The sequence below is a fragment of the Amblyomma americanum genome, chromosome 2 (assembly GCF_052857255.1).
Source record: "Amblyomma americanum isolate KBUSLIRL-KWMA chromosome 2, ASM5285725v1, whole genome shotgun sequence".
Lineage (NCBI taxonomy): Eukaryota > Metazoa > Arthropoda > Arachnida > Ixodida > Ixodidae > Amblyomma > Amblyomma americanum.
In genome coordinates, this window is record NC_135498.1 from 35,240,973 (window position 1) to 35,261,996 (window position 21,024).

The window sequence follows — 21,024 nt, forward strand, 5'->3', positions numbered from 1 at the left end:
TGTCACTCTACGTGTGCGTTCAGTACAAGAATTCCGAGGAATGGATCAATCCTGTCAGAGAAATGACATTCTCGCTCCCAGAAAGATACTGATTGGCATACCGAAGAGGAAAGGTTCTCAGGTTTGGTTTTTTTGCAGTGTCCGTTCAAATGTAGATATACGGATGAAAACATTCGCATTCCTTGTAACCGCAAGATTATTTTTGGCGCAATGCTAGAGCAGGCGTAACATATCATTTGTTACTGCTGATACACAGTATCACACACGAGGCCTGCAAAATTCAGTAACTCTTCATGTGCCATTTTTCGATTACGGGCTGTTGCGTTTTTCCGGTGATAACACCCTCTGTCGCGCGGAACGTACAGCTGATTTCTTGTTCATCATGACGCGTATGAAAAATGCCGATATCGCGGGCTAGATAAGCGCCGCTCTTTCCTGCCCGGCTGCCGAGATGGAATAAAGGCATTCCTGACAACCTTCGGTGTCGGCGCTTGCTCGTCGTCCGTCGAATCACCCAGAAACGTAACAGGACCGACTCGTGGAAAGACCCGCCTCAGCGCTCGCTTCGGCTTCCGGCATAATGGCCGTGGTACAGCCTGAGAGAGGCGTGAAGATCGTCACTGATATATGCATGCGCTCACCTTCACAATCCCGGAAGTAGTGACGACAATGTGCGTGTCCTCGTACTCGGGTAGAATCTGCGCACCAGGTCCGAACGACATCGGACGGATGCTCATCTGCGCAGAGCAGGAGCGGTGAAATTGCGCTGTCGATTAACGCCGGAACTGGACGTAGAACGCGCATGAGAACTTCCGTCGTGATAAACCGGCAATCTCGACCTATTACGGTGAGAAAGGCGTGCGAAGAGCTAGGCGGCGGCGTAAGCGAGCTCGGAATGTCGTTTCGATCAATCTATCAATCCATCCATCGATGAATCCATCAATCAAATTAGAAGGGAGGGCGGACGTGTGGTAAATGTCCTAACTGTGACTATGCCAGGCAGGCAGTGGTCCAGGGATACGGAATTGTACCAATGTAATCCGTTCGTGTTCTTATGATGCCGTGCTGCCATAGGGAGGGTTTGTTGGGAAGTATAGAAGTGAAATTAAATTGGAGTAATCCAAAATTATTACGACCGAAGACCGCGATTGCCGCATTTTGGTGTAGGTGGCATGGAAAAAAAGCGGTACATATTAATTTGCCGACCTCGGAACCGTTCATGTGTACACTTGAGACGTAGGAGTATAGAAATAATAGTCCGAAGAGCTTGCAGCACTCCAGGGGCAGTTCTGACGTAGTCTTACGTGAAGGTATACGCAAAACTGTGCCGTAGTGATTGCCTCACATGTCACACATATGCGACACGTGCTCGAGCAGTGCATAGGCGCGTACCGCGAGGAACTGCCTCAGCTGGTCGGTGCCCATCCAGGGCACGGAGCGCAGCACGGCGATGGGCTTGTAGCTGCTCGGGAAGCTGCACGGAGCGAACATCACCTGCTGCATCGTCTCCTGAGCGGCCTGCGCGTGGAGTTGGGACCGTTATGTATATATTTTCTTGCATTGGAAAACATCGAAGAAAAGGCAGGCTTTGAAAAATAAAAGAAAACGCCACGGATTTTAGTAATTGCGTTTGGCTCTACTATGGAGCACAGAGCAATAATGGACAACAACGTCCATTTACACTAATATATATGCGATTAGCGCTACTGCTCTTTCATGGCTAGGCTTACCTTCCAGTTCATATGACGGTTCTTGTAGACGTAGTTTCTTGGGTCTTTTTCCGACCCCTTTCAAGTTGCTCCTTGTCACGTCAGGGTCATTGTCATTGCAGTTTAGTACCTCATGACGCCACATACATTGAACAAATTAAGCACTAAAGAAGCCCCCACACATGCGACCTTGCGGCAATGCGACATTTTGTTATTCTCTTTTTTTTTCTTCTGCGCATGTGTTACGTTTAGCAAGAGCGCAATCCGAAAAGGACAAATCGATGGAACCGCAAGGGGCGCATTCGATTGTTCTGCGGTGGGAGTACACTCTACACACGAGTGCGCCTTTGTGGGAGTAAAGGGAGTAAGCTGCCCGAGGCGCATTCCCTTTTATCAAAGGGAGTGCGCCTGGGGACAGCTTACTCCCTTTTTACTCCTTTCCGTTTAGAGTGTAGATTAAAGCGTATAGCGAGGACACGTACCGTAATCATCTTCCTGTGCTCGCCACTGTCCATGGCCCCGTTACGCAGCAGTTCGTCGATGTGCCGCCGCACGTCGTTGAGGATGGTCTGGCAGGCCTGGCGGCTCTTGAAGGCCACGGTCACGCCCGGGTACTTGCTGTGCACCTCCACCACCTGGCGCAGAAGCTGCCGGCAGAAGGGCTGCAGCTTTCAAGGTTGAACGCGAAACGACAACGAGGAACAGAGGCGCGTAACACAACAGAGCAGTCCTATTCCAAGCAGCACAGGTAATTAGCCCAATTTTGGAGAGGGTTGGTTTCACAATGTAGGACCTTGTAGGACCAACAGTGTGTAGGTCCAGCATTTATAGGACTAGCCTTTTCCAAGTCATTTCCAATATTGGGCGAATTACCTGTGCCGCTTGGGACGATGGCTTGCACTCTTTTGTACAGACAGCGCGATCGAGCACTGCCTGTACCCCATGCACCCTGGAGACCCTTAGACTGTGTGGCTGTTGCCACAGCTAAAACATTCGCGTTTCTCGTCTGCTCGCGGTTTTCTTATATGTGTGGGCTTATTTGAAGGTGGCGTCGTGCCAGCTCGCGTGGCCAGGTTCGCCCTTCTGGTGGTCAAGGGGGCAGATTAACAGCGACAAGTTGACGGCGTCAAAAAGGCATCCGAAAGGTGGTGTTACCACGCACAAGAGGAGATATTTTCTTCTTGTTAATAGTGTAAAGTTGAAATTGAACGAAATACTCGTTTTAAGCAACATGATTAGCAGCTGTCGGACCACGTGTGCACCACGAGGCGACCGCATGGCAAACCCCTGCTTCCTTTCTATCGCTGTATCACCGACTGTAATCTCGCCTACTGCCATACCGGAAATTGGCGAGGATATAGCAGTTAGAGCTTAAGGAAAGACCAGAAGCTTAGTCAGTGTATTCTGACTCCCACATGCGCCACTACTATCGCTAAGCCGGAAGACCTTCCCCGGTGGCGGTCGTACAAGAATAGGCTTGCAAGGAATGCGCCTTCCTCCCTTCCCTTACGGCGCGGTTCGGGTGTCCACCGAGATATGCGGGACAATTACTGCGCCATTTCCTTTCCTCAAAAACCAATTTTAAATTTTTCTTTTCAATGCGCCATTAGTCACCTTGATCAGTTTCACGTCACTTGAAAGGACGCAGGCATACACCCTATTCCAGAAGCCGTGATACTCCAGCTGTACGGGCGAGGTCCCTCTCTCCTTCTTATACTGCTACTTGCCTATACCTAACCATACCTACCTACTCTCTTCCAGAAGCGTCAGCGTGTGAATGGGTGGGACTGCGTATAGCACTTGTCGGGGCAAAGTTCATGGTAGCGCCTTTCATGTCTTTTGGGTGTCAGAGAACAATATGGGGAAAAAAATTGCGCCCTCTCTTTCATGCCTGTTAGAGAAGTGGCTACACTGCCACCTGAAGCGCCATTCGGCGGCGTTGACGACGCACCTCGAGGCGGTTTTCGCCGGCGTGGACCCGTATCTGGTCGGCCATGAACTCGTCGACTGTTTTCCAGATGTTCTCCCGGACGTCTTCCTCGCCCTTGATGAGAGCCAGGCCGGTCTCGTACGCCGTGTAGATGATCGAGTCCATGTACCGGTGGATCTGGCCGATGCCCCACCGTCCCAGCTCCTGTGTATTTGTGAGCCCGTTACTTCCTCGTGAGGTCTACCGTCCTGTGGAACTGTGAGGAAATACCTCGGCGTACGGCGTGAAGTGCACGAGACGAAGCAGCATGGTGCAGACGAACATCGTGGCCAGCACGCGACGCACCGTCTCGCTGTCGAAGCCAAGGTCCAGCACCAAGAACGCCATCTGTAGTCCGTAGAGGGCGCTGCACACGACGACCAGCACCAGGTCCAGCAGGTTGTCCTGGTCGATCCGCACGAACCGCTGGCCGTACGCGAACACCTGCGATAAGGCCGGTCTCTAATCACGGCCGCTCTGGAGTGCGCGCAGACGGACGGCGAGGACGGACGCCGTAGTGGAAGGCTCCGGGTGATTTCGACCACCTGGCGTTCTTTAATGTGCACTGACATCACACAGTACATGGGCCTCTAGAATTTGTCCTCAATCAAAACGCGACCGCCGCGGCCGGGATAGAACCCGCGTCTCTGGGGGTTAGCAGCCGAGCGCCGTAACCACTGAGCCACCGCGGCGGCTCCTATTTTTTTAGTACTAAGGTCATTTGCAAAGCGAGCTATATGACAGACAGATGTACTGTCTTGGTCAAAAATCTTAAGGCCAAAGGCTTTTGCTTCAGCCACATAATAGAGCCAGTACGGCCCTATTAAAGACTGAATGACCTTGAAATGCTAGCAGAAGGTTTCTTCTGGATCTAGAGAAGCTTCCTGTTTGACTTCTGTTTCGAATGATCCGCTACACGGAGTAGTCTAGGGACATTCATTTCGCTGCAGGTGAACGCTGTGGCCCTAGTACTTTTCACCAATACTGTACGGTTAATCGAGCCGAGCGGCGGTGGCAACGAGAAGTATAATAGATCTTTCAAACCTTTTACTTTTGAGGTAGACAGAGGGTATGGCAGCCGCGGGTCCTGTTAAGACTAAGTTTAGCTAGACCGAATGCGCCTATCTGTGCCAGGATTGGCACAACCCCCAAACCACCCCGGTGAATTAACTAGTGCCCTCTGGTGGCTGCTGCCGAAGGCACTCACCATGATGGACATCTCAGTGACGAAGGCAGCCAGGTAAGCCGTCTGCAGGGCCAGCGCCGGGTGCTCGTACTGTTGGCCGTGGGCGGAGAACAAGAGCACGCCGGCCAGGCACGAGGCGGCGCTGACGGTTACCGAGCACTGCACCAGGTCGTAGTAGGGGTTCTCGAAGAGGTCGATCACCCGCTCGCGGAGGCTCATCTGGAAAGAGCGTTCTCCGCCCTCTCCCGAGTCGCCCACGCTGCCCAGGCCGTCACCGCCGAAGTCGTCGCCGCCACTGCCGCTCTTGAGAACAGACTTCTGCATAAGTGCGCGTTGTGGTCTGAGTTGTTAAGGGTGTTCGGCAGTGGTTTTGACGACTATTGCTCATTTACATCAGTGATCTTCAAGTTAACGTAAACGCCAAGCTAAGACCATTTACGGACGACTGCGTCATCTACAGCCCCATTCGTCATCTTACCGACAGCCACCTACTGCAAAAAGACATTGATGCAATAGCCACATGGTGCGATAGAAGGTTAATATTGGTAACATGCCAACGGTTGTCGTTACCCCGCAAACGCTCTGTAATTCAGCATTCATACAGCATTCAATGAGTCTCGGTTGCCTCAAAAACATCGTACAAGTATCTTGGATTTCGTCTGACATCTTGTGTAACTCATGTCCAAACAATATGCTTCGATGCCTTTTGCGTCTTAGGTTATATCTAGCGAAACCTCAAATCAGCATCTCCCGAACTGAAGAAACTGGCATATCAGACATTTGGCCGTCCTAAACTTGAATTCGCATTACCCATCCGGCATCCATTTCAAGCACACCTCACCAGCTAACTCGGGGCCACCCAATATCACGCAGTCCGGTTTATTGCCTCAGAATACTCGAAAGAAATCAGCATCGCTGCACTTAAAAGGGCCCTCAGTAAACTTTAGGTACACCTGGGATGTTAGAGCACTCCATTCCACGAATATCCTCCAGCAAGAATTTGTTTAAATGCGCTTCGTAGAAGCTGAGTTATCGGTAGTCAGAAATTGAGTTTCAGCGCCCTCGCTGCTTTCCCTCTCCCCTCGTCACTTCTTGCACACTGAAATGTTGGCGCTCCGCCGGCTCCATCGCAGACGCGCGCGGGAATTCCCCGGGAGGCGGAGCTTCCTGACCTGTCGGAGCGACGCGGCTGATTGGCCGCGGCCATGGTAGCTGCGTGGCGCCTGAAAGACTAATAGCCATCCCTAAACCGGCATACGTATGGCCGTGAAACGGAGGAGGGTGCGAGCACCAAAAACTCTCCAGAAAGCTATCTCCAACTTTCGCGTGTGATTGTGGGCACCCTACTGCGTGCAGAAGTCCATTATTTAGTTCAGGTGTTCGTGGCAACACAATGCAATGATTGAGCGTGTTTTTGTACTCTCATCAGAAGCTGTTTCAGATCCCTTTTAAACGGTCTATCACCCTTCCCACGCTTCAGCAACTTCGCATCATCTCTCGTCTTTGCCTGCTGCACAGCCGCGTCCAGCTTCAAGACACCCACTGGCCAGGGGTGGGCATTTGATCTAAAAAATCTGGACCTCATCTCAACCTCAAAAAGAATTTGCCGGTCTCACTCAACCTCAACCTCATCAGTTGAGGTTGAGGTCTTCTTAGACGCCCTCACCTCGCTTTTCCTGAGGCTACTGCTGACCTCACTCAACCTCAAATCTCTTGTAATACCAGGCCTCTATCCACCCCCATCCACCCCCCAGGCCACATCCACCCCCTTCCACCCCATTTCAAGATCCATATGGATCCCACAATACTACACAGGCGCGCATGACGCATTAGAAAGAATGCCCACAGCCCGGTCCACATTAATGACATTCGGATTGTCCAGCAGGTAAACGCGCCGGTTCTCATGTATGACATACTGCAAAGATTATGCAACGACACATGCCTTTGACTCTCGAGATGATGGCGATGATGATGATGCTAACAGTGTATCCTTATGAGCCCGGGGAAGTCTGATATACCGCTATCAAACTAAAGGTTGCCAGAATATATATTAAATATTGTACAGTACCCAGCAACCGAAAACAATTATTGTGCGGGAAAATATGAATACCTGCAGCTAATAATTAAGGATGATGATGTTGATGTTCCTGGGAGGTCAAGACCCTCCCCCGTTTCCGCCACTTCCCTCCAGGTGGCGATGGTAATGGTTTCGAAATCCTGGGAATTCTCCGATGACTCGGTGTACCCGCGGCATTTTAAAGAAAGGGCAAGATTACGTCTTGGAACACTGTTCCAACTAAAATCACACAGGTCAAAATAACTGAACTAGAGTGGGCAGCGTGAACCGCTCTCTCGGTCAAGAGCACCATGGCTCTCCACTCAAATTTCCCCGCAGCGACATCATTTTCCGAGCCCCCCCCCCCCCCCCTCCCCCCCCCTCCCCCAACACCGGGAGAAAAAAAAAACGCCTATATACTCATACGCCTCAACAGAATTCTGGGTACCATTTCGTCAACCAGTCTGAGACAAGCTGCTTTATGTCAATCACTTGTTTTCCTTCAGAACTGAACTAATCAATGATACGCCAGCATCCTCGACGTTTTTTACCCACGAGCACCGCGCGAGCATTCTGTGATGCCATTTAATGGTAACGATGGGTCTCCGCAAAATAGTTAAAGGAAAGATAACGTGTAGTGCCTGGTCGTCTGCAAGGCAGGCCACCAACCTTACTGATCAAGCACGAGAAAAAAAAAAGAGAACGATTACAAACATAGAAACAAAAATCGCACACTAAATACAGAAGCGAACAACAGTGTGACCCGCCGCGGTGGCTCAGTGGTTAGGGGCGTTCGACTACTGATCCGGAGTTCCCGGGTTCGAACCCGACCGCGGCGGCTGCGTTTTTATGGAGGAAAAACGCTAAGGCGCCCGTGTGCTGTGCGATGTCAGTGCACGTTAACGATCCCCAGGTGGTCGAAATTATTCCGGAGCCCTCCACTACGGGACCTCATTCTTCCTCTCTTCTTTCACTCCCTCCTTTATCCCTTCCCTTACGGCGCGGTTCAGGTGTCCAACGATATATGAGACAGATACTGCGCCATTTCCTTTCCCCCAAAAGCAGTGTGCCCCCTTAAACGTCATACTAGAAGGTTTGAAACAGAGACAGCAGCGCAGCGCCAGCATGTAATCAGTTCTATTCACACATCTTCATTAAAAAAAAAGGAAAAGGAATCAGCTACCACGTCAACATACATTCATTAGTTTTGCATTTTTTCACCGCTATCTGGTACGTTCGCCTCGTGTTGCGGTGTTCCGGCATAATAAGCGAATTTCGGAGAGGGAACAAGGAACCAGAGACCGAAAGAGAGGTCCTTCGGAAGGATAAAAAAGTGAAATTATATTTGCATCTGCTTGTATTACGGAACGAGAATATACAGAATTAGTGTTAGGTTCGAAAGGGAAAGTCACCGATCAAAAGCTTCGACGGTGCTATACAGGTTTTTCTGGCTTCGTGCTTTTTTAATCAAATCAGCAGGTGTCCTTGTTAGGAACCATCTGAATCACATTCTCTCGCCAGTGCCGGCTACTCCAGTTTCTGTTAAGTCGCCGTGTAATGTACAGCAGGATCCCGTTTATTCTACTGCAAGGCAACAGCCATGACGTCAGCGCCAGCAACGAGCATGAACACGACGCATTCTTGCTTGGGGTCATCCGCGCTGCGACGAATTTACAGCGCGCTTGTTGGACTGAACTTATTTGTTTGCGGCATCAAACAAAACTACCGCGGGTCAACGTGAGTTACGTGCTTTGCGCGCTCCCAGGAGTTCGAGCCGACCGGCAGGCAGCCGGGTGCTACGCCAGCGGGGCAAGGGGGAGGGAGAGTGGTGTGCTGTGACAGGAACACTCCTTCCGCGGGAAGACCAGAGGGATGCGTCTTCCTGTAGGGTCGGGCTGAGCGGACATTACGGCGCAGCACCGGAAGCTAAGAGCGGACTGCGGCATCCGGTTGTCCAAACAGCGGAAGCCGAACACGAAGCGTCATTGCATGAACACTGCGGTGATGTGCCGCAACTCCGCTTCGGAAGCGGCACTAGTCAGAGTAAGACGTGGCAACTGCAAAAAGTCTCGACCTCAAAATTTCGACCTCACTGAATGACGACCTCACCCAACCTCAAACTCACGCGTGAGGTTGAGGTCTGATTTGCTGACCTCACTCACAAAATTTCGAGCCGTCACCGACCTCACCTCAACCCCACCTCACAACGTGAGGTTGAGGTCATTTTGAGGTTGAGGACGAACTCGTGAGGTTATCCACCTCTGCTCACTGGTGAAATAACCAATCAGAACGTCCAGTCGCCTTAGCCGCAGCCATCCCATAATTAGTATCAAGTACCGTATTTCAGTTGTGAAGATTCATTTTCTCTACGCGCAATAACCATATGGAATGCCCTATCAAACGAAATAGGTTTGCGCAACGACCGCAAATTATTTCGCGCGAAATTCGCCAGTCATTTCCAGAAAATGTCAACGTTTCGTCGGCCTTACCGTTAATAATTCAATGACTTTAAACTGTGCATACTGCTGCACGTGCATTCATTTCTGCATTTTAGGCCTGTCATTGTAATCCATTGATCTTCTTTATTTTGTATTATTTTAGTAACTATAGTTTGTAATGTGTGTGTTCATTGTGCCTATGTTCTTATTATGCGTGGAGTTATACCAATCGTAACCCCTCCTTATGTAATGTCATTGGGCATTTAAGAATGAAATGAAGTAGGAAAGCATGGGTAACTGTAGCACAGAGCGATATTCATTTGCGACACCTGAGACCAACCAAAATAAAGGTTATTGTATAAAAGTAATGGGTAGAATGAACCGAACAAGATGTCCAAGCGCTCAGTCGCGATTACGAGACATGCTAGACTTACCAGCCAGTTGATCCAGGGAGGCACAGCTATCAATTGCCGAATCATATCGATGTTGAGGTACCTGTCGAAGATTAGAACAAGTTTTGGGGTCCATGCAACTCATGAACAAACGAATCGCAACGTAGCTAGGATTTTCTGTTCAATCTTATTTGCCATCGAGCCTAATTAGCATCGATAATTAACGATCCGCGTGCTTACGTTTTGCTCTCGTAGGGATACTGCAGGGCTGCCAGGAGGCGCGCTTCCGTCTTTCTCTGAATCATCCCCGACCTGTACTGTTTCTGGTAGCTGACCTGTATAGGGCGAGTACAAAGCTCTGCACATACCATGCATATGGTTCAACATGTCGGACACTGAGACTCGAACTGGCAGTCGTGGCCTAAGCCAGCGTCAAGCAGGGATTTAAAGCAGCTCCCGACTATTTTAGTATTGGCTTAACGACACCTTATAGGGTTTATACTCGAGTGATGAAAGAATGTTTAATATCGCTACTCCCTTTGGAGCAATGCTATAGGCGCCACCGAGGTCGCCTTTTTTAATTCTTTTTTGGAATCTTTTTCACTAAGTCCCTTGTACAAGTTAGCCAAGTGCTTGAATGTTTTAAAATTGACATCAGGTGCCTGATTTCTAAAGAATATTACCGATTAAGGGGCAGAGTAATGAACTCTGATCAGAAGCCGGCTGATTAGTGGTCCCGTATGTCCTAAGGCTGATCAGAGGCCGATTACCGCCATCCGCTGACACTTTGTCGCGGACCAGGAATATAATCCTGTCGTATTTGATTGATTGTGGAGTACACAGAGACAAATGGATTTATTGATGCTTAGAATGTCATGCTCTGGCTTTACAAATGACCACAAATTACATCAGCAGCGGACACATCATAATGCAGGCTGTCGCGGCTATTTACTTTCCTTGCGCTCTCGTTTTCCATGATAGTTTGTAAAGTACCAGAAACTATATCTATTAGTTACTTTACCAGTTACAGTTCTTTAGTTGCAAACGCTAGGATATATAATGATTCTACACTCGCTTCAACTTCGAGACCTCGTCCGTGAGGCAACAGATGATTTTTATATCAACGCTAGAACGATTTTGCACTGAATGTGCACGTATGCGCCATCACATTCTTTGCTCACGTCTTCTTGTTTCCTCTTCTCATTTTTTGTTAGATCTCGTCTACATAAAGGTGCTCACGTCTAGACATAAAAATTTGTATGTCTTTTTGATGCGTGCTAATACAATCAAAACTGACTCCATTCTTCTGAAACACTTTTTTGCTGGCCGAAAAAGGGGATGGGTTCTTCAAAGCTGGTTTCTGAGACGTGTATATACTATCACGAGCCAAACAAAAGTACTCACTCTCTGTATTCGAATGGCATTTTCGATGGCAAATTCGTAAGCTTTCATGTTGATGGCTTCCTGTTCTCCAGTACCGATATCATTAAAAATGTCATTCTGAAAAAAGAGGAAGCAAGAAAGGATTGAATATATGCTTATCGCCGCCGCCATCTTTCAGTTTGCGTGATATAACAGTGATAGTCTGAGGCGCTGTGAAAACACTTTACGAGCCATCTGTATCAAGAAAATAGTCCGACGACCTGACCCGGTCACAGAATCGCATTTAGTGCCACTTTAAGCGAGTGACATTCGACTAAAGTGTCATTTGCACAGTTTCACACGATGAGGTTTAGTGACACTCACTACAGAACGCATTTGCCAGATAGTGGGTTTATCGAACTCGCTCCACTTGCTCCGGCAATGCGAGTGTGTGGTCTCAATACCGGCGCCCCAACACACAAAAAAGATAGTGTTTTGAGTAGTTTTAAAGGTCTTAAAATTTCTATCTTTTTTTCTTGATTGTGCTTTCCTTGATATGACTCCGGTGAGTGTGTGTTTTCGTTTGCTTGTTTCGAAGCACGAGCATTTTAAAAACTCTATAATGTGCTGGGTTATTTACGCAGCATCATCTTATGTCAGGAATAAAGCAAATTAAATATAGTAAGCAGTATACTGAGTCACAATGCGGGCGCATAAGAACCCCACGGAATCTGCTAAGGAATAGCCTACGGGAATGGGAATTTGTCCGATGCAATCTTGGCGCGTCCTGTGCAAAAAGTTTAAATCTGAAAAATGTTGTTCTTAGTGGATAATATTTCGGGACTGAAGGGGGAGGGGGGGGAAGAGGGTGTAAACACGAGGTCTAAATCAAGAGAAATAAATGGGCTTGGGCAGAACACGTAATGCGAAGGCAAGATAACCGCTGGTCCTTGAGGGTAACGGAATGTATTCCAAGGAAAGGCAAGCGTAGCAGGGGGCGGCAGAGAGTTAGGTGGGCAGATGAGACTAAGAGCTCTGCGGGGATAGGGTGGCCGCAGCTGGCACAGAACAGGGTATATCGGAGAGATATGAGAGAGGCCTTTGTCATGCAAGCGCGTCGTCAACCCCTCGCAGGCAGCAAGTCCGTGACGTCATCGCAAGCGATAGCGTGCTGCCTATCGCCCGCGTCGTCCCCATGAGAGCGTATATAAATGACGCTCGTGCAATAAAACAATCATTTTGCTTGTGCTGCCGAGCGGTTCAATCGAAACACAGCAATGATGATGATAAATGGGAAAAGGATGTTGCGTGCCCCCATCTCGGTGGCCTCGGGGTCTCGCCCTGATGCGGCGTGTGGGTGCAGCGCGGTGGCACGGGAAGCCCCGCGCAGGTCGGTGACGTAGGTGCGCCCGGTGACCCAGCGCCAGTCGACGGGCACGAAGCGGGCCTCGGCACGCTCGGCGCGCGTCGCCACGCGGCACGAGTGGCGAAGGTAGCGCACCGCGTTGGCCAGCGTCAGCCGCTCCACCTCCGAGTCGGAGACGAAGCCTGCGCAGAGCGCGGGCACCTCTCGGGTCTCCAGTTTGTCCATATGGAGTTGCAATCCTTTCGCCGAAGGACTGGACGACTCCCTGGAACCGTACGTTATGCCAGTGCAGTATCAAGGTACTAATAAGAAAAAAAAAGCGTCTTCAGGGGCGTAACGAAGCATACTCACTCTTTCCTCACTCTTTACCTCACCTTCGCTGCTTTTTATGAAAGGGCGCACTGAATTCAAGCCACCTTAATACATCTACGCTGCTGTGGTCACCATTTCGTGGTATGTCAGGGTGAGAGTTTTGGGTATACAGTATAAAAACGCCCTGAAAATGCGTACTCTTTTTGTTCAGCGTGCAGTGCGATAGTGAACGCCTGTGCACCAGTTCTTAGAGTCATGAGTCACGGCTGTGCATACAGTGTGTAGTGCAATGTGTTGTGAAAATGAAGTGATTCTTCAACGCGAGCCCTGCATAGTATACGAGCATCGTTATAGCTCCAAGAACACGCGATCAGTTTTCAACTTCCTTAGTGTTCCTGTATATGCTCCCGCAGGGAGCAGAGTTGCGCGAAGGTCCGCCATTTTGTTCCAAGCTGTGCGGGAAAGCAGCTCCTCGAACGCACAGGCGCTGGGATCATGACGGGGCTGGCGCTGTAGAGCAGTTGACTTTTTTTGAAAAGCTTACAAACGGCGCTTGATTGCGGGCATCCTCTTTTCCTTTTACTGTCTCAGTGCTCAGGTATCGATGCTAAGCCCATCTACTTCGTTGAAAAAAACGCCGAAAAATAATCTGATCTGCCGAAAATATCATACAGCATGACAGAAAGATCGCGAAATGACAGCGATAGATCGCAGTACGGACATTAATAGCGCAGAAATGCTTGAAAATAAAAAACCTGAGCGAGTTGTGCGATGAAGAGAAGTGCGGTATTGCATCTCATTGCAGAACCACATTGAAATACATTATTCTATAGGGTTGGGACCGCCGATGTTGCACGAAGCTTGTGAAACCACGCTGCATACGATGTGAATGCGGGCAGTCTAAAGCAATGCATTTTGCACGCAAGTAAATATAACCAACCGAAGGCACAGATATCGCAAACTCGCGCGCTTATCTTTCACAAAATATACGTATCATTGGTTGCTCGGACTTCTAGCCCTCCATTGCATTTTTCCTATGCCATGGTCATCTTTTCGAGTCAAACACATCACGTGCCGTACTTCTTTAATAGATTCCAAGGATCCCGAAAAATGATGTGTATCTCTTTCTGGTGCTGTTATTTCCTCTTTTTTCCTAAAGCACTATTGCGTTTTCTCTTGACCTACTTGAAATATATGTACCTTCACTGCATTCTGAAATATCTTTGTTTTGGACTGCTCCATGCTTTTACTCAAGGAAAAATAATTATCTGAATATCCAATTTTGCTTTCAAGTATTTCATGCTATTTTTGTTCCCCTCTCCTCCAGTTTTAACATCCTTGTCAGTGGAACCTTAAGGGTATTCTTAACAAATAAAATAGTTAAATAGCCTAGACAAAGCTTGTACTCATGCAGAGAGACTGGCATCTCACTTCTGTGTAGTAGACTGGCACTAGAACGAAACTTCACGTACAGTTTGCTTGTCAAACATTATTTCACAAAACAAATCATTTCTGCAAAATGCTGGAGGTGGCAGCAGAATAAGCAGACAGGCTGGCAGCGGCTGCACATGAGAAATGCTCTGACACGTACAGTTAGGTTTAAGAACAAAACCTTTGTTCACATGTTCATTTGGAACTTGTAGCGCAGCAGGAAAAATGAAGATAATTTGTTGATGGCAAACATGAGTCGCCGCATGGAGTTTGAGCGTGCCTGCTGAACAATTTATAATTTATATTGAACTGTAGTTTTTTATCAGACTTGGCTGCCATCACTGCGCACTGTCAAAATATATATAACTGGAGCGCACGGAAAAGGCGGAAACACACCGCAGCCGACTGCACCGGACGCGTCCGATCCCGATGGCAGCCGATAGGGTAATAATAATAATAATAATAATTGGTTTTTGGGGAAAGGAAGTGGTGCAGTATCTGTCTCATATATCGTTGGACACCTGAACCACGCCGTAAGGGAAGGGATAAAGGAGGGAGTGAAAGAAGAAAGGAAGAGAGAGGTGCCGTAGTGGAGGGCTCCGGAATAATTTCGACCACCTGGGGATCTTTAACGTGCACTGACATCGCACAGCACACGGGCGCCTTAGCGTTTTTCCTCCATAAAAACGCAGCCGCCGCGGTCGGGTTCGAACCCGGGAACTCCGGATCAGTAGTCGAGCGCCCTTAACCACTGAGCCACCGCGGCGGGTACTGGGTCTGGCGAGGAACCGGCGTTGAGCCTGGAAAGTCGGCTCCTCCACTTCAAAATGGAACAAACGTCGTCAGCGGAATCACGTGACGGCCGCTTGGCGAATGGCGTCAAGAGCGGCTCGAGGAAAACAGTCGCGCAACTCTGCTCCCTGCGGGAGCATATACAGGAACACTAAACTTCCTTGTTTTCAGGCGCCACCTGGAGACACCTGGTGTCACTATCATGGCTTTATCAAATGGCCATTAAAGAGATACTTTTTTCTGCGTAGATAGCTCGTGCCATAACTTTTTCCTTTTATGGCTCCGTTCAGTTCGTGGACAGCTGCCAGGGCTACGGGTTCCCTCAGCCAATCAGGCGGCACCGCGACGCAAAGGAGAGAGCCGCTGCCATTCCCTCGCCTCGTTGGAGCATGCGCCATGCAGCTGAAAAATCAGGGGTCGTCAAAGCATTTCCGGTCAATTTGAACCGCATGTCTGTGAGCCATTCATTAAAGCGTGGAGAAAAAGTTCAAAGCTGCATTGCATGCACCGTCTCGAAGCTGCTGCTGCTGCTGCTGCTGCTGCTGATGATGATGATGATGCTCATAATCATCATCATCATCAAAGACTATTTCTTCCTAACAAAACTCTAAACGCCTACCATACCCAGCAGTTCTGGACAAAAGCATATTAGAACTTTAGCTCTACTGGTCGCGTTTGAGGCTTCAGAGTTATGCTGATTCCACGGATAGAATTCAAGATAGCGGCCTCCAAGTGGTTGCCTGGCAACCGAGGTGGTTACGTAATGGAACAAAACAATAACAGGCGGCAACGTGACTCCCGAGTACCACCAATGAACGCAATTTTTTCACATATTGTAAGATTTCTCTTTAGCAATCAGTATATCCCCAAATCTCCCGCCGGCAGCTTCGCATTTTTTTGTTTTTGTTATCGTCCAAAACGTTCCCCATTGGTTTTCATGGCAGCTAGTCTTAGCTGCTCGATACGAGCGGTGGAAAAACATTAAGTGGAAGATATTGCTACGCGTCGTAAGAATAAACCATTGCATTCAGTATTTCTATAGCAGCCCCTTGTAATGTTCCAATATTCAAAGTTTTTTTTTTTGTCCAAGAATGCTGGACATGCAACGCGACACTTGTCGGTCGCGATAATTGCAACTTTCACGGAAGCTTTTTGTCCAGGAGTGTACGAAGCGACCAGAGACCCCGCTCGCACAGCTGTGCAGAACAATCAGGGACCTGCGCAGTACTCACCAATCATGGTCAGAACGTTTTCGAACACCATGACGTTAATCAGGTCCACGAAGATCATGACGCTTGCGAGATGGACGATCCCCTGAAAAGCAATTACAAAAAAGCAAGAATAATAAGGACGGGTTCTCATTGCGGTAAGGATTGAACATCACGTACGTGCTTTCAACACTGAATATAATTAATATTTTCAAAAGTTATGCATTTTATGCTTTTGACTGGCTCCGGAAACAGAATGCAACGACCACAACAACCACAACAGCAGCATGTCAGTGCACTAATACACGACAATAAGAGTCACAATACTTTGACCGATGATTTTACCAACAGCGGTTGAAATTAATGATTAATCTTCTCATTTTTACGTGCCGAAGCTGGGTTGTAAACAATAAATGCCGTGTATCTGTTATGTTTTGATTATCTAGAGATTTTTAACGCGCACGTAAATATCGGTACGCGAGTGTTTTTGTATTTGCTCTCTAAATTCCTAATACATATTGATAAAAGCCTGTCCTTTCATATGTTCGCATTTCTCAGTAATTCTCCAGATTTTACAGCGTGGGGCGCGCTTTTTGGAAACACAAGCACCTTCGCAAACAACTTTTTCGCGGCCATTAATGAAATAATCTTGTGGGAGTTTCGGAGTGCCGTATCCTTCCCTGGCCGGCGAGGCGCACCGCACCGCCTCCTTCCTCAAATCGGTCGCAAGAGCGCTCCTCCAGACGACGCCGGAGCGGTCGCTGATTGGCCGAAAGAGACAACGGGCAAGTGCGCTGAGATTGCGGCGGGGACCGGCCGTGGCCGGAGAGAGACGACAGCGAGCCCTGACAGCTAGAGGGCGCCATGTAATTAGCTCCCTTCTTCCCTCTTTGTTGTCGCCATCTTGCCCCGTCAGCCGCACGACCAAGCCAGACGGCAAGCAGCCAGCGATTTTAGGAGAGCACAATAAACGCTTGGGGGGGGGGGGGTTCCGTGTTGTAAACTAACATTTTGACAGATTTACCTGTCTGGCTGGGTTTGAACACTTGGTTAAAGTTGACACTTTTGGTTGGAGATGTTCCGTGTTGTGTTCTTATTTCGCATTTCCGCTGGTGGTGGTGAAAACACCTGGTGGTGGAGTTCGCGGGCGAGACCTCAAAGGAGGCTCAGTGGCCTAGGAAGAACCCCCAGAATCTCTACTTTCTTTTGAAGCTTGCTTACGTTTCTGCAAGGACAGTCTCAAAAAACGGCATTACACAAAGATAAAACAGCGTTGAAACGATGTGTTGCTTCAAACGTTCAGATGCATTTAGTTGTTTTAGCAGATTATTCTCCCCATCAGGTGCTCGTGCCCCATAAAAGAAAGCAACCGATGCGCTTTAATGTGGCATCACTGTCAAAAATAAAAAAGTAAAAAGAAAGTCATAAAAACAGCGTCAGCAAATCTGTCAGGAAGTTAATGTCTACGGCAATGAAAATCATGTGAACACTTGTACGCGAAGCAGCGGCAAAAAACTACAGTGCACTTTTGAGTTTTTCTCTTTTTTTTATGGAGCCTAACGCAAGGAAATCTCTTTTCCTAGTTGTATTTTTTTTGCTCGAAAAGAGCAAGGGTCCAAATAACCTAAGCAGAGAGGAAACATAGCGGTTTTCATTGTGCCGGCCTTTATGTGGTGGCGAAGGAAGCCGAGGTCAGTCACCCCGGGGTCAACGCCCTTGCCCATGTGCAGAGTTGCGGTACCATGAGTTTCAGGAGCCCTTATGACCACGAGTCATACTTAAAATATTTTAACATAATGCTGTCTGTGCTTATGCTCTTTCATCGTAGCTAGACACTTCCTGTAGGTCGCACGCACTTAAAGTATTGCTGCCACCGTGTTGGCTTTCCACCTGGACGTGGAAGAGCTGAGTGTTTGCACAACCGTCTTATCTAACAACGTGCTCGTCGCGGGCAAAACTATTCATAGTCCGCTCTCCCGGCACCAGAGCTGTTGGAAACGGCGTTCCGTACAGCTGTCCGCGTGGCCTAATGGATAAGGCGTCTGACTTCGGATCAGAAGATTGCAGGTTCGAGTCCTGTCGCGGACGTTAGTTCTTTTTTTTTTTTTCATGTGGCTGAGTTGGGTTTCAAGCTGGGTTTTTCAAGTGGCGTAGTTGGGTTAAAACCGGTCGACACAAAGTAGTTTATTCTTTTCAAAACAGGGTTTGGGTTTATAACTCCGCCACATGGTCAGCATCACCAGTACTGTTAGTGTGCAGGGACTCCAGAGCAAGGGAGGGTAGGGGAGGCAAGGCGACGGTCTACCCCCCCCCCCCCCCCCCCTCCCGTAGTCTCGAACTGCTTGCACTGTGATCAGATTTTTGACAAACGTTTTAATTCTAGGGCATTATTAATGTAAAACTTAGTGGTGCTGAGGTATTTGACCTCGTTAGCGGTCGTAAAGCATTTTGTTTGAGTAACCCAAGCCAATCATGTCCAAGCAGGAGTCGTCGATTGGCTGCCTCTGTTCATGAACATGATTAGAACAACTGAAACGAACTGTAGGCATTTTTTTTTTAGTGTAGTCGATCACTCCTCATGTGCACATCTATGTAAAGGTGCACATTTCAGTTCAGGTTTTGAATGCATTCACAAATACCCTTTTGAACAGTGAAAAATAAGAAATATAAACAAAAATAATAAATGTACCATTAAAGCAGTAATAAAAATAGCAAACCAAATGCAAAGTCGTGTCCCCCCCACACACACACCTTAAAAAAAATTTCCGGAGTCTCTGTTTGTGTGCGTGTTTCTCACAATTTAACAGAAAATTGAAAGGAAAGCCTCCATTATTCCTTTCCTTTTGTTTCCTTATTAGTCTTCTTTCGATAACATTATTCGTATCGGAAACTTATGTGTGGTTATATTAAGACGCTCAGCTACTGAAACCAAAGTAGTGAGATCGAAACTCTGCCGCGGCGGCCGAATTTCGGTATGCGCGAAATGCAAAAACGTCTGTGGTCGAAAATAGCCCGGAGCCCTCCACTGTGGTCTATCTCACAGCTGACGCTCAGCTGTGGTACGATAAACCCCATATACCATATGATATGCCAGCTACCTGAGAATAATAACAAAGTTTACGGTGCGACAAACACAAGCAGAAATGCTCACGGAAGATAGGAAGATATGGTAGAAGATACTGCGTACCCCTACTGCACGTAACGTAAGATAAGCTAAGCACTAGGCCAGGGGAAAGCTTGTGCCCATTATAAATTGGGTGGACACCCGGCAGCGCTGGGGATAGAACCCCCCATCTCCCGCATGTGAGGCGGCCGTTAAAATCATAGATTACCGGGCGTTTGTTGGCACTAGTTTGGCGACATTTTTTTCCAGACTTCGAAAATTTGGACGTTTTTTCCCGGTAGGTTTTTGCTGGGGGCGTTTTTTGCGGGTACATTTTTTCCGGTAAAGTTTTTTTTTCCAGAACGCAGCCAGAATATGGCACTGTGTGAAGAATTTCTTGCCACTATAAATAAAATATCTCCGCATGAAATATCACACTTATCAGCACTTAACTGTTTAGAAAGAAGGATGATATAGCACGGAGCATTGCTCGCCGATGAGAGCGGTATGGGGAGGGTCATATCTCACTCTCAAGTCCGATCAGAGAGGGAGCAGGGTACAGGGAGGGATGTGAGAGGAATCTGCTAATCTGGCGGTTCACACAGAGCATAGTTTCAGTGAGAAATGGAAATGCAACGGGCCACCAGCCGTGAACTGCTGAGACTATGCAGCAGCTGTTAAAGGTCGTGTTTACACCGATTACTATCTCGTGCCCAGACAAGCAAAAAGGTCAAACCGCGCTCTGCAATCCATCATATAAGGCATGCCAGATCTGTTTTCAACGTTGCTTCCAGCCGGGAACACAGTTTGTAATGTAATCGTGGTGCGCGAATTCGCGTATGCTTCCGGATGACACGTGTCTGTTTGCTCTGGAATGCTATAGCATTGTACCGCACAAAGATTTCTCGTCGCTGGCACGCGTCTATATGTTCCTTGGTCGTGATCTGATGCATGCCTGGACTTTCCGTCCGGTACTAGGCGCTTTATAATCCTCTTTTTTGAAAATCACGCGAAAGATGACCGTAGTCGGACACAACTCAAGAACGCACCTGCTTTTCCCCGTCAGAATAGCCGCTTCCAGCCAGTGGAATCGGCCTATTCTCATGCCCCTGCTATTATGATAAAGCAGGGAGTGGTAAATGAAAGGGGATAATCCCTTACCCCAATGGTCGCGGATAGGACCCTCTATACATTGCGGCTCCGTTCCCTGCATTGCCACGCTAGCAGGGTCCTGAGAATCGCTCGACGCCATTGACTGTAAGGCGGTCCTTTGAGGGGGAAAATACTGCTGCGTTCTTGAGTTGTATCCGACGTCTTCACGCTCTGAAGCAGGCTATAGAGAATTGATAAGATTATTTTTCAGCACTCGAGGCTTTATTTTTCGCCTCTTTTTTATCGCTGTTTTCCTTATCCTCTAAAGCCATCTCTGTAACTTAGTTGTCCATGGAGTGGTCGAAAGTTTTACTCTTTGTCCACTGGTCCCGTAAACTGATAGATAATTATTAGCCCATGGGTGACGCATGCAGCGTACCCTGGTGGCCTCCCCGACAGAAACGTGCAGGAGGCGCAGGTAGTGGACGGCCAGGAACATGCGGTAGGGTCCGCGCATGCCTAGCCAGATGAGGATCAGTGCCTGGGCGAGCCGCGAAGTAGAGCGCACCGACGACAGGAAGGGTAGCATGCACACCACCGCCACCGCC

General features: G+C 48.4%; 1 protein-coding gene and 1 non-coding gene across 2 annotated transcripts in view; one reads left to right on the forward strand and one right to left on the reverse strand.

The window, feature by feature from the left end:
* The window catches only part of LOC144118464 (sperm-specific sodium:proton exchanger-like), a 38,643-nt gene that overhangs the window by 15,771 nt on the left and 1,848 nt on the right, over nucleotides 1–21,024 (reverse strand). The window contains exons 3-13 of the mRNA XM_077651401.1: nucleotides 20,856–21,024; nucleotides 16,246–16,327; nucleotides 12,416–12,660; nucleotides 11,155–11,244; nucleotides 9,991–10,085; nucleotides 9,793–9,853; nucleotides 3,910–4,122; nucleotides 3,661–3,843; nucleotides 2,192–2,356; nucleotides 1,393–1,518; nucleotides 642–737 (exon numbers count right to left, since the gene is read on the reverse strand). Coding sequence (XP_077507527.1) covers nucleotides 642–737; nucleotides 1,393–1,518; nucleotides 2,192–2,356; nucleotides 3,661–3,843; nucleotides 3,910–4,122; nucleotides 9,793–9,853; nucleotides 9,991–10,085; nucleotides 11,155–11,244; nucleotides 12,416–12,660; nucleotides 16,246–16,327; nucleotides 20,856–21,024 — 1,525 coding nt within the window. The remainder of the gene's footprint in view (nucleotides 1–641; nucleotides 738–1,392; nucleotides 1,519–2,191; nucleotides 2,357–3,660; nucleotides 3,844–3,909; nucleotides 4,123–9,792; nucleotides 9,854–9,990; nucleotides 10,086–11,154; nucleotides 11,245–12,415; nucleotides 12,661–16,245; nucleotides 16,328–20,855) is intronic.
* TRNAR-UCG (transfer RNA arginine (anticodon UCG)) lies at nucleotides 18,237–18,309 on the forward strand. The gene has a single exon. It is a non-coding gene; the product is annotated as a tRNA-Arg (tRNA).